At 35.0% G+C, this 14,721-nt stretch overlaps 1 protein-coding gene across 1 annotated transcript in view; it reads left to right on the top strand.

Annotated features, from left to right (window-relative positions):
* Positions 1-14,721, top strand: part of LOC150104149 (uncharacterized) — a 295,320-nt gene that overhangs the window by 83,945 nt on the left and 196,654 nt on the right. Inside the window, exon 8 of the mRNA XM_090396408.1 lies at positions 14,163-14,236. Coding sequence (XP_090252534.1) covers positions 14,163-14,236 — 74 coding nt within the window. The remainder of the gene's footprint in view (positions 1-14,162; positions 14,237-14,721) is intronic.

Raw genomic sequence — 14,721 nt, 5'->3', positions numbered from 1 at the left:
TTTAATTTTACACTTCAGCTAATTCTCCGCAATAGTTACTGTTAGTATAGGGAAATTCTAGGATGAAACTCACACACTTCTCTGTATAGGAATATTAATGGTTGGAATAATCTTACTGATAATCTTCTTTCTTCATCAACTTACACACAAACACTTTTTATAACCGTAAACATTTTAAACAGTATACAGCACTCATTAAAATAAATCTTCTAAGCAATAACTGAATTAATCATCAGTCACAATACACATAAATAAACGTTCTTGCATGAAGCACTACTGATCACTCATGAATTAAGGTAACACAATAATTCCTTAACTTGAGGTTTTATATGCACGGTTGTTCATTCCCCCGGCATTCGATTAATTCTTTAGGCACTATAATTCTAAACACAGCTAATGGTAAACTTCAACTTTACAGCCTCTGCTATTCTCTAGTAACTTCGTGCTTTGCTTCAAGGTTCCGTATGTCCTTGAAAGGTTGGCGCTGAAATTAAATTTCAACTCAAGTATCGCTAGTCTATTTAATAGTCTCTCAGCTGTTTTCCATAGCTAAAATTGTTATTCTACAACTTATTAGCTAACTGCTTCTCGACTAGTAGACTTAAATTAGCTGCTTGAGTGACTTGCCGACTCTCTAATATCGCACTCTGATTCCCCGATTGCTGAATACTCCAATTCCAACTGAATACCAATTCTTTCTCTCTCTCTATGTTTCCTATCTATCTCCTTCTCTCTCACCTTCTCTTTTACCTTTCTCTCTTACCTTCTCTCAATATTTTCAGCGTTCCTTGCTTATATATCCATTCTTCCCGCCTAAATTGTTCACGTGATCTCTTTAACCAAAACTCTTTTCAATAAACTTTCAACATTCTCCTCACGCACTGTTCCAAACACGCGCTCGCTCACTTACATACTTCTCCATGACAACAAAACAAAACATAATAGAATTGAGGTATTGCATAACGCTAAACTTCTACAAGTAGAAATAAAGAATATTTACATTTATATTTCAATTAATGCGCAGTTAAAATATCAAATACAAATTCTTATAATATTAACATAGCAATAATTAAAAATAGCTCAATATTTTAATACAGAGTTTTTTCTTTATTAGTACACATTCTTGATTAAATAATTAAATATTAAATCAACTTATAGGTAGTTATATGAATATTAATTTATAAATAAGTGATTTACATTAAATAATATTTACAAATGTAGCCTTTGCCATGGTGGATTATGTTGGATTCTGAAGAGAGTATTAATAATTTAAATTTCTCTTCATTCAGAATCCAACAGAGTGTAGGTTGCAGTTGGAAAACACATCATGAGGATGCATGTTCCAGAGGAAGACAGAATAAATGAGGAAGAGAAGTGGGTATGATGAGTTTGCAGTTGTACTGTAAAGCAGTGGTCTCCAAACTTTTTTGATCGCGTACCCCCAAGACAGAAAAAATAAATAGCGCATACCTCCAATTGATTGAGCAAAAATCTATTGTAATAAGTATTGTAATAAATTGTATAAATTGTATATCTATTGTAATATAGTGTATAAAGAGGAAATATGCCTTGTATCATCATATAATAATTAAAAAAGCTAGATATTTTTACACATAATTTTTATTATTAACAGCTTACGAACATATTTATTACAATATTTAATGTGAACAATGGCCTTGCATTTCTTTCATAATTTCTTGAAATTCTGGTTTGATGGCTTCTGATACTGTGATACGAAAGTCTGGTTCCAAGTTTAGTTTATTTTGATATTTGGTTTTAATACCTGTCATTGCTGAAAATGATACCTCACATAAATAAGTAGAACCAAATGGTAGGAGTGTATCATTTGCTGTGTTTACTAAATTGCTGTACTCGGACTTCAGTCCCATCCACCAATTGTGAAGAAATTTCTTTTGAAATTCATTTTTCTAAGTTGTGTTGTATATAATGTCAATTAATTACTCTTGAAAAATAATCGGAAGGTGGTCAATTTTTACATTTTCTGCAAATGGGTATAAAATCCATTGAAATTCTTCGCCTGGAAGATCTGTGAATAAGTTTCAAAAATATGTCTCTAAACTTTTTAAATGTGCAGATATTAGACTTTTTGTTTGTTTTGCATTTAGATTATTTTCTGTAACGAAATCAGATAAAGATGGAAACATTTCTAAACATCCCTTTTCAAATTTCTCTCTCCATAGCACCATTTTCTTTTGAAATGCAGTTATTTTCTCATTCATGTTAAAATGTTACCTTTTCCTTGAAGAGACAAATTAAGCATGTTAACCACTTATCGTCATTGTTGTGCTTGTCAACACTAGGATGCTCTACAAACAATGGCAATGATAAGAAGTAAGAGATTTACTCTCTAGTTTTAGAAAACATGACAGCTTTGCCACTGACGATTATGTGTGCAAAGTCGTCCAATGTACACTACTCACAAATTTAAGTTTACAGGATCTTTATAATGTCTTTGTCTATATTAGATATATGTTTAATTGATGAAAGAAAGTAATATTCTTTATCTTTAATTAATTTTTTTCCTACCAATATAAAACTTTTTTTGACGTACTCTCACGTATCGACTCGCGTACCCCCTGGGGTACGCATACCACACTTTGGAGACCACTGCTGTAAAGGGATATAGGGACAACTGCCAGCCTAACAGTAAGTGGAGGAATGATGTTTGCCAATTTGCTGGAGCAGTGGCCATGGAAGTACTTGTAGAAGATGCAGAGCTGAAATATTGTATCTGTAAGATAGAGGTTGAAGTGAGCCTGTGAGGGAAGGTCATCTATGAGCTGAATTGCTCACCTTTGGACAACATCAAGAATTTTTAAAGAGATTTCAGAATTTGTGAACAGTATTCTAAGGATGGGCAGGTTTGAGATTTATACAGGGTTAATAGCTGGGTGGGTGTAAAATAGCTTTTTTGAGCAGAAAAGAATGCCTAGTTTTTTAGAAGCTGAGAAAGCTACTGATATGTGTTTGTGCCAAGAGAGGTTGGAAGTAAATGTCAGCCTGTCTGTTGATGTGTGTGTGTGTGTGTGTGTGTGTGTGTGTGTGTGTGTGTGTGTGTGTGTGTGTGTGTATTACTGAGGATGAGGGATGTGAACTAAGATCCCTTTTGTGAGAGAAAAGGCAGGACTGTGTTTGGTGCCATTGAAGGTGACTGGGTTATCCTTGCCTCACTGAAGGATGGAATTTAGGGTGCTGGTCGCAGATGATCTTGATGTAAGGGATGTTTGGGAACTACATGGTTTGTCAAAGGAGTAGAATGAATGGAGAGTTTTATCATCAGCAAAGCAATGGATAGGTATTGATTTGTAGTGATCGAGAGTAAGTCATTTATGTACAAGAGAGAGTAGGTGAAAGAACAGAGATCTGAGGCAGTCCTGCATTGGTGGCAAAACTCGAAGAGAGGGTGGCCACCATGACACACAGTGAGCAACCTGAGAGAAAGCTGGCTATCCAATTACAAAGGGTGGCACATAGATTGAAGGAAGGCAGTCCTTGATGCCAAACAAAAATTGCTGATAGGCCAAAAGGGTGGTGACATGATAGAAGCATATAAGTTTAAAGGAGTTTTATAGGATTGACACTGTGGACATTTTCAGTACATGACAAGAAGGGAGAAAACGAGGCTCACCTATGGAAATTATGTAAGAGTGTGATTAGCAAGGGTGTTAGGACTAGATTTTTTGCTTCAAAGGTGGCGAATGGGTGAAATGAGTTGCCAGAGGTGGTCGTTAGTGCTTCATCAGTGAATGAGAAGGCAAGGGATAATAGGTATTGTGTGAATAATGGATCTCTCGCAATGATCTTCTGACTCCCTGGAGTCAGAAGACTCATTGCGAGAGATAGAGAGGCAAAATGACTTCCTTAACCTTACATGTCGAGGTTTGCTTCAACATTGCAATTATCCTCTGAGTTGTATTTGCAACTTTTGCTATATGACCTTTGAACTTCAAATTCCTATCCGCCATTACACCACCGAGATCCCTAGCCACATCAGTTTCTTGTAGCATATAATATGCTTCTGGAAATCTCATTATGCCAAAGTGCATAACTTTACATTGATTAAACTTAACATTAAACTGATAGCCATTTTCATTTGCTCAAATTTTTAACCTATTCAAATCATTTTGTAAGTGCTGGATATCAGTAGCATCCCTGATTGCCCTGCCTATTTTTGTATCATCAGCAAACAATTCCACACTCTATTTAGACTCTTCCTAATGTCATTAATGTATAGATTAAGGAACAATGGATCCTGAATTGGATCCTGACATTGAACACTAGTCACCTTAAATCTGGCAGATTTACACCCATCATATATCACTTTTTGATATCTGTCTGTCTGTTTTGATATTGAACTATCATACATTCCTGTGGTATCATTCCTGAACTGAGAAACAAGTTATACAAACATGTGAAAGGCCTAGCCAATTCGGCTGAATATTCCTTCAGCAAACAGGCTGATATTCCATTTTAACCTATTTACAAATTCTTAACCAGGTTATGCAACAGCAATTCAACCTCATTTTCATGTACCTCTAACTCTTCATCCAATGTAGCAGTAGTACTGTGCATTTATATTTCACAAACAAATCTTTCCCTCTCTTCTTAATTTTTTTTTTAAAATTATTTCTGACAGAGCTGCAAATATGTATGTATAGACATTATAAGGATGCTATAATTAGTTGTAGATCAGCAGTTAGAATTGAAGGAGATACAGGAAGATTGTTTGATGTAAAATGAGATGTGTGACAAGGATGCACACTATTTCCACTGTTATTCATCATCTATATGGATTGCATTATAGAGGAAAGTGTCATCAGATATGATATCACAGCTGGAGATATTCAACTCAGCTTTTTTGCTTTTATGCAGATGGTATTATAATCTTACATTATTCCAGTACAAGTATGTAAGTTTATAACACCATCTGTCACCATAACACTAATAAGAAAGGCAGTGGTTGCACACTGGACAATGAAATTTATCTCCTATCTAATTAAATTGAATTGATAATTGCTGTAGGAATTTAGTATGCAAATCAGAAGTAAAAAGACAGACTATGAAAATTGGCAGACACATTGAAACATAAACTGTATCTTGAATGGAGAACTTATAGAAGTCCTTTAGGTGGGAGATAAATTTCATTGTCCAGTGTGCAACCACTGCCTTTTTTATTGGAGGCCTGAAGTGGCTTGAAATAGTTTCATGTTTGGTCTCTAGAGTATGAAATGACAATCAAGGAAAAGAAGGAGTAGCCATAGTATTCAACACAAAATACGAGGTTAATCTTCTTGAATGGCAGGCAGTCTCAAGTAGCGTGTTGTGGGCAAATATCAGAATGAGGAATTGGACAGTGAGACTTATTTGTGCCTATGGTCCCACAGAAGTTTCTACTAAGGTAGAAGTGGAGGAATTTTTTGATGCTTTCGAAAAAGCAACTGACACAATGAAAAAGGAAAAGTTGGTCCTTGTTGGGGATCTAAATAGCAGAGTAGGAAATGATTGTCAGACATACAAAAATATTTTGAGAAAATTTAGAGAAAAGAGAAAAGCTAATAATAATGGCAAATACCTGTTGGATTTCTGCTCAGGACATGGACTGGTTATTACTAACACCATTTTCCAACATAAAAATGTGCACAAATTCGCATGGAGAGAAGAGGCAAGGAATAAGAAAAGTCTCATTGATTATGTTATTGTTGATAGTGATGTTTTCTCCCTGGTGCAAAATATGAAATTGGAAGCGATCACTATTTAGTCTTGAGCAGGATAAAATTGAATTTCATATTGAAAAGAATAACATGTAAGAAAGTTTTAAAGCGAATAAAAGTTGAGCAGCTCTCAGATATGAACTGTAGACTAAAATACACAAAGATTATTGAAGAAAAAATGAAGGAGTTTGAGAACAGGAACCAAACCTTGGAGATTCAGTGGCAAGCCTTGAAGAAAATCCTGATTGATTCAGATAGAGAGGCATGTGGTGAGATTGTCTGCAAGGTTAGAAAAATCAGAACTCCATAGTGGACAAAAGAAGTTAAAGAGGCAGTGAAGGAAAAGAAGAAAGCATATCAAAAGTTCCTGGCAAATAAGTCAGCTTTTGCTCTGAGTGAGTACAGAAACAAATGTAAGAAAGCGAAACACTGTGTAACATGAGAGGACTTTGGCAAGAACATAGAAAATAAATATCAAGAAAGTGGTAAGATTTTCTGGAGGTGATTGAAGAAGCTTAGAAATGGAAGAAAGAGTGCTGTAAAAGGAGTTAGAGATGATAAAGGTGACATGAAAACAGGAGAAAAAGATATCCTTGAAGTATGGAGTAATTACTTTGAAAAATTGCTAAATGAAACAAGCAGTGATAGCACAGTGGTAAAAAACACTCAACAGGCATACATTTAGGAATATATATCCATACTTGAAGTAGAAAAAGCCATCAAAGGCTTGGAATGTGGAAAGGCAGCAGGAGTAGATAATATTCGACCAGAAATGCTGAAATATGTTGAATAAATGTCTTACAGTGGCTGCACTGCATAGTTCAGATAGCCTGGACAGAGGGACGAATTCGTGATGATTGGAGTAGAGCTCTAATAGTATCCATATATAAAAAGTGGAATAAAACTGAATGTGAGAATTACAGAGGTATTTCCCTATTGAGTGTTCCTGGCAAGATCTATGCAAGTATACTTGAGAAACGGTTGAGAAGAATTGTGGAAGAAAAGCTTTGTGAAGAACAAGCTGGATTCAGGCCAAATAGAGACTGTCAGAATCAGATATTCACTTTATGACAAATAGTTGAGAAAGCATGGGAATATAACAAAGGTCTGTATTTAAATTTTGTCGATTTGGAAAAGGCATATGACAAGGTGCCAAGAGAGAAGCTATTCAATACGCTAAAGTTATATGGTGTCAATGGGGCATTATATCAAGCGATACTTAGTCCTTATTTGAGTTGTAAGTCAGCAATTAGAATTGAAGGAAGTACATGAAGATGGTTTAATGTTAAATCTGGTGTGAGACAAGGTTGTACATTATCCCCTCTGTTATTCATTATCTATATGGATCACATTATGAAGGAAAGTGGTATTAAACATGATATCAGAATTGGAGATGTTAATGTCAGCTGTTTGCTCTATGCAGACTATGTTATACTTCTAATTAAATCCGCTGCAAGTTTGCAAGATTCCTTGACTAAATTGAATAATTGTTGTAATAGATATGGTATGAAGGTCAGAATTAGATAAAGACAATGAAAATAGGTAGAATTGTTGAAAATGTCAACTGCCTTCTGTACGAGGACCCTGTGGAACAAGTAAAACATTTCAGCTACTTGGGCACGATTTTTAGTGAAGATGGTAAATTAAATATGGAAATAGACAACAGAATAAACAAAGCTAGTATGGTAGGACGTGAAATGAATAAATTCATATGGAATAAGAGAGAAATTAGTCGGAACACTAAAGACTATACAGCTTCTTGCTGTATACAAGACAGTGTTCAAACCAGTTTTAACTTATGGATCTGAGAGCTGGGGCAGAAGTAAAACATTCGACCAAAGACTAGAGACTGCAAATATGAGAGTCCTGAGAAAGATTAGAGGCGTGAACAGATGGCATCAATGGCAATATCATATTTAAAACGAGGATATTAGGAAAGAACTTGATATCATTGTCAGCATCCAGGAATGCGTTAGTAGAGCTAATCTCAGGTGGTATGGTCACTTAAACAGAATGGGCGAGGAAAGATTAGCAAAACAAGTGTTCTCTGCCAGGTTGGCAGGAAAACGACCCAGTGGAAGACCAAGATATAGGTTGATTGATACGGTACAAAGTGCCTTAGACAAAAGAAATATAAGATCTGATAATGTTGGAGTCTTGACAAGTAACAGACTGATTTGGAAGAAAATTGTAGATAGGAAGTTAGTAATGATGTATATTTTTCATGTAGTACTATCATATCCTGTACACTCCCTTTAGGGTACATGTCAGGAATTTGATGATGATGATGTAAAAATAAATAAAAGTACCAAAAAAAACCCATAAAAATAGAAAAAGAAAATCCTTACCCCACTAATGGTACTAATGTACTATAGAGATAGCTGTTAAGTTTTTTCACTTGGTAATACTATAAATTTAAAGATACTAAAAAATTTTATTCTTGGTTTAACCTTAACCAAGTTTAAGTAAACAAAGTTTGTGTTTTGTGTATGAAATTTCTTCTCAACTGTCCATTTGTATATATAGAGGCTAATAACTTCGCATTAATTACCTTAGTATAATGCAAAGCACTCCCCTTTCGGATATGTGTAATGCTGTGCATTATGGGAAGGATATGATTTCTTGGCATTTTTAATTTATAGTATTACCAAGTGAAAAAACATTCAACATCTGTCTCTGATCCAGAGTATTTTAATAATAGGGTGATACATCTTTTCACTACTTGTATATTGGAAATATGACTTCTACATTTCTTCAGCCTTGGTATCTCTTCTGGTCTAACTTTCATTGATGACACCTTGCAGTTCATATGATCACTTAGGTGGTAACTATCCCAAATCTAAATGTTTCAACTGCATTGAGATTGGACATATCGCTAATTAGTGCCTCAAACCCTGTCAGATATGCGAAAGTTCTGAACACTGCGTTAACACTTGTCCTTTTAAAACTTTTACAGAAAGAGTGGGAGCTCCAGTAGAGCCAATCAGAACACTATATATATATATATATATATATATCAGAGAGGCATAATGAAGAGTTTCCAGATTTTTCAATTCAGTCTAGTAAAGACGGCGCTTTTAAGCAAACTACACTTGGTAAAATCACAAAAAGTGTGCGACCAAATCAGTTAGAAATTAGCCCCAAAATTCCAGATCTACAGGGGCAACTTTCCCAGTCAAATACTGATGGAACATCAGTTGAACTTACCAATAATGAACCTAATATAACAACTGAACAGCTACACAATAGAATGCAAAAACATTCACCTGTTCTATAAGGAGAAACTGGAGAAGAAACAGAAAAGAAATAAGACAACTGAAAGAACTTAATATTCAGACAAGATCAGCAAAAAGGAAAGATGAATTAATAAAAAAAATTGAAGATAAAAAAATTTAAAAAAAGAACTACTTCTTTATTACTTCTCCATCTTTATTATTTTTTATTACTTCTTTTTCTAGAAGAAAAAGAAGTAATAAAAAATGTAAAGATGGAGAAGGCTGTGGATCATCAAATGAAAACTCTTCAGGCTCAGAAGAGTTTATGGATTATGAAGAACCAACTCATGTTATTAAAGAGAAAGCAAGAGATGCAATTAAAAAATTAAAAAGTTTTTCTCAGTACAGTTATCATTTACATGAAAAGAAAATAACTAGCTTCCAAATCAAAAATGATAGGCATGAAGTGATGGAAAGCAACTGCAAAAACTGGAGAACAGTTTACAAGATGCGGGTTACACAATTTCTTCTTCACAGATTGAAGAACTCATTGGGTTCATCCAAAATTTAGAAGTTAAAGACTTACCAGTGACACTTCAATAATCATAGCATCTCCTTTCTGCATTGCCTCATTAAATGTACGAGGATTCCATTGGCAAATTAACACGCTCGCTGCGAACTACGAGTTCGTATATGAGCTTCACAAGCCAACTACGAGTATACTCTTATGTCGATTTACTGACCTCCTATGCCAAACACGAGTTAACCCTTAGTATAATTACCTTAATATGGACCGTTGGATTCTGAATAAAGTGGAGAGCATGTCTGGGGGTTTGGTAGAAGGAAAATAATTTCAACTAAAATATAGTATATTATATATGTGCCTCAGAAGCCAACTACGAATATACTTGTATGTCGATTACCAACTTCCTATGCCAAGCGTGAGTTAATCCGTAGTATAACACGTCATTTGTAAATCAATTTAAAACTAATAAAATCAATAAAAATAATAAAATGAAATCAATAAAATAAAAACGAATTTATTCAAATTACTAATGATACACTTTAAAACAATTTTTCACGCACAATCGTGGTTTTTCCTGGCAAACAGGACAATAATAACATGTTTTGTGTCGTTGTTTGTTTTGTGTACATACTTGGCATGGCTTTGTCGCCGATTATTTTTTTCTGTAGGTGGTAAAATTTCCAAATAATGAAGATCCTGAATCCTGCTGATATTCTGTGATGCTGTAAGCTCATCCATTCCAACAAACACTGAGATAAATTGATCTCTAAATTTTAATGCAGTCATTGCGTTTCCAGTAATTATATTATTAAATTTATGTGCATTTTGAATGTATATATCAAAAATGCGTATTGCCAATATCTTTGGCCATCTAATTGTCTTTCGTAAGGCGGAATAGGAATAGTAAGGAAGCATTCGATTAGAAAGATCGATGCCTGACATACCCAAATTATAGTCCCTAATGATATTTAGTTTTAATTGAATTTTACCATTCCGATTTTTTGCTTCAACCATTTCAAATTTGTGCATATTTGAAATGGAGAGAACTTCCCTCTTCTCCTTCCATTTGCGATGATGAATTCATTAAATTCATCATCGTTCATATTAGTGTAAGCTTCTAATTCTTTATCAGTAAGTTTTCTTTTACTGGTCATGGCAAAACTGAAGGTTTTTAGAGATTTTTAGAGACTAGACGCAATAAACACATTCGTCAGCACATGTAATATATGGTGGAGGTGATACGAGATTACTCGTAGTTGACGTATGAGTATGAAACAAAATTCTGTCTGATGAGCCAGCTACGAGATTATTCGTAGTGACCTTGAAGACGTGAAAGCGCTTGGCATGTGGGAACAAACTTATGCCCGAGGAGCGCGGCAGTGAACATGTTAAATAGGAAACTATATGGAAACTTATGCAATGCCATAATATCAGGTTTTTGTTTCTCCAAGAAACATACTTCTGCAGATATAAAGATATAAAAGTTTAACCACTTCTTTCTTATTGGAGCTTTAGAGGATTTAACAGGACCGGAGTAGAAGTTCTTATTCTTGCCCCTCCTTGGGTCATTCTGTAATATCCAAAGGCATGCAGAAGGGAGAATGTCTACAATAGATTGGAAATACTGTGGATGTGTAATAAGGTATAAACCTTATTACACAGTGTTTATGCTCCATCCAATGGAACAGTTAGATGAAAAATCTTCCAATAATTGGAGCCATATTTATATGGCTTCCACTACATCATAGCAGTTGGAGACTGGAATTGTATTGAAAACTCCACATTAGACAAAATAGGAGGATACCCAGTGGAAAAGTGGGATATGCACAATTAAAAACATGTCTTGACAATGCTTAACTTGTGAACATATGGAGGATTCGCAATCCTAATCTCTAGGCATACACATACATTAATCAAGGTGTTGGTACTCATATTGATCGAATTTATATCTCTTCTTCCCTTATAAATAGGATAATTCAGATAAAACATCTTGACATCAACATGTCAGCTCATAATCCAGTTATACTTAAGTTCTACTGTATGGAAAAAGTAGAGATCTCTTCTGGACCATGGAGACTTCCACCAAATTTTCCGTTGATCTTTTCAACTAAATTGCAGAATCCTCTGTTTGAATTGGAATAATGTTACCTGGAATTGGGATATGTGGTTAAAATTCAAATAAGCAGTAAAGCAGAATATGATGGAATGGGGAAAGGAACAGGCTTTCCTCAAAAGGAAAAAGTTGAAAGACCTGTATAAAGAGAGAAGCTGGTTTATAACAAACCAACGCAATGGTATAGAATGTAGCAACATCATTAGAAACATTAACATAGAGATAGAACTGGAAAGGCAGCAACAAGTAGAAGAAATAAATTTTAAGATAAGAATACAACAGCACTTAGCAGATAGTCCTTCAGCTGCATTCTTCAATAGACAATTTACAAAATTTCGCAAACAGAAGCCTATCACTCAAATCTGTGTTGATGGAGAAGACATGTCCACCACTAAAAATCATCCTTGACTCCTTTCAAAAATACTACAAAAATCTGTTTGAAGACAGTAGTACTGTTCGAAATTATAACTCTTGGAACATTAATAGCTTTCCTGTTCATATCCAAGATGGACTTGACAGCCCCATTACATCATCTGAAGTTACCACAGCCTATAAAGAATGCCAGACAAGAAAATCCCCAGGACCTGATGGTCTAGAGATAGAACTTGATCGCAAGGCCTGGGATTTTATTCTTCCCATTCTAGTTACACTATTTAATTCCTTTCTCTCATCAGGATACATACCAAGTGAATTTGTAGCAAGCCATACTGTCCTCATTCCTAAACCTAATAGAGATCACACCTTAATCAGCAGCTGGAGACCTATTTCTCTATCTGTAATACTGACTACAAAGATATTTTTCTGCATTATCAATAACAGGCTCAAAGTGGGAATGAAATATATAATTAAAAGCACACACAGGTATATGGAGTACCAGTTCGAGCAGTGGAATTTAATCTATTTCTGCTACGTGATCTAATATGCTTAGTTAACACGAAAAAGCAGTTGATGGCAGTGCTATCAGTAGACCTTACTTAAGCATTTGATAATGTCTGGCATCCCTTTCTATTTCACATCCTCCAGCAAATTGGTGTAGGTAAAAAACTAATCTGTTATCAAAGGAGCCTATGTCAATTCAACCACCCACCTCCTAGTTAATGGGTTCCTGTCAGACCCAGTAAAAATTCAAAAAGGAGTTAAGCAAGGTTGCCCTCTCAGTCCACTGCTCTTTGCATTGGTTCTTGAACTTTTCTTACAACAAATCAACAATACACATGCTGTGCAAGGAATAACAATTCCTTCAACTAAAAAGGAAAATAAGGTATTAGCATATGCTGATGATGTAGTCGGAACTTTGAAGGATGATGATTCCATATATATATTTTTTAGTATTTTGGCAAAATTCAGCAAAAGCAGCGGATTAATGCAGACAAGACAAAATTAAAAGTTTTTGGAAAGTGGGATCATGGAGGCATTTCTTTTGGACTAATCCCAAAGAGAGAGAGAGAGAGAGAGAGAGAGAGAGAACCCCCTCATTATACTTGGAATTCCCTTCTCCACTTACCCGATGTTACCACAAGAACTTGGAAAGGTTAGAAGACTGGAAAATAGGGCCGCTCTCCTTTTCTTCTAAAGCCATAGTACTCAAAACTATAATCTTTCCTGCTCAGTTGTACATAATAAATATTACAGACATCACAGAAGCTGAAGAAAAGCAATCATATAGTAAACCTCTGCAATATTTTTGGTCCAGCTGATACCAAGAAGTTAAAAAGGAATTTTTTCAAATATCACAAAGCATGGAGGATTTGGGCTTCCAGTCTTAAAATTCTGCTATTTAAGCAATACAGCTTCAAAAATCCATAACATATTGCAAACTAATCACACATGTGCAGACCTTCTCCAATACTACCTGGGTTTTCATCTTCCCCTGTTTGGAGTTAATGATTATAAAGGTCTTCAAAAGCTGAGATTGTTCCTGAATACTACAACGCTCTGTGCTTAACTCTACGACTGCTGAAACACTCCAGAATTGACATTCCTTCCATTAAAAAAAGTAAAATTCGGTATAAAGAAATCTTTAATCTCTTTCACTGCGAAGTTGCACAGTTGGGTACTGACAGCAATATTTTGTTTCATAACTTCATGAAATTCCAAAGGTATCCTAACAGGAAGGATCTTGCTTGGAGAACAGCATATGGCAACCTTCCTGTCAATGCCATCAAATGGAGGTACTTTAACATCAGAGATTCAATCTGTGACATCTGTTACCAATCGGAAACAGTAGAACATGCATTCTACAGCTGCCCTCTTGCTCTGCGTATTTAGAATAGATTATGTAATGTATTGGGCATTCCATTATTTATAACAGAACAGGTTTTTTTTTACAATACCCACAACCTGTCAGCAGTGGGAAAAGGCCTATCTCCAAACTTACTTCATTTAATTCAATAATTATGTATTCTAATTATTTTTGTGGCATGGCTATTAGTATAATATCATCAGCAAATTGTAGATTACTTAAACATTCTACATCAATATTTGTCTATCATATGCATTTTTATTATATAATTAAATCACCCAAATAATCATATTTATGCTATGATGTACATTTTTGTTTTCTTATAAATTTTTAGGTGTCTTGATTGCCAAAAAAAAGTTATTTTGCAATCCTGTGCCATCTGAATGTGGAGGAGGAACAGTCTTTTTTGTAAGTGTATCAGTATTTTATATTTCATGAGTATAAAGTAAATTACTGACACATGATGCAATGATTTTCTGTATATTAAGTTATATGATTATATTATAATAATATATATCCGGGGTGCTTAAAGGTCAAAGCTATATAACTGAGAGGAGACCTCCACATAGCCTTTAAAGGAATGTGGAGAACTGACCTAATGTCCAATCCTTACCTTCTCGTGGTGCACCTTGTTGTGTATCCTGGATACTGAACGAACAAGTATGGGCTGCCAATTTGGGATTTAGCCGACCAAATTGTATTCTTATTGACTTAAACCAAAATACAAAATTATGGTACAACATGACAAAATTTCATGCCTGCTGGGGCATCGCCGGGTTAAACAAGGTCCCCGTTGTTTTTGCTAGGGAACCAGGGCGAACAGTGAAAAGTCAGCTACTGGAACAAATCTGAAAATACAGCCCATCTCAACATCACCAGAGTTAAAGATCAGT

Source organism: Typopeltis vanoorti, chromosome 8, assembly GCF_054136105.1.
Source record: "Typopeltis vanoorti isolate ZY-2024b chromosome 8, IOZ_Tvanoo_1.0, whole genome shotgun sequence".
NCBI lineage: Eukaryota > Metazoa > Arthropoda > Arachnida > Uropygi > Thelyphonidae > Typopeltis > Typopeltis vanoorti.
This window is presented reverse-complemented; position numbering and strand designations above follow the sequence as displayed.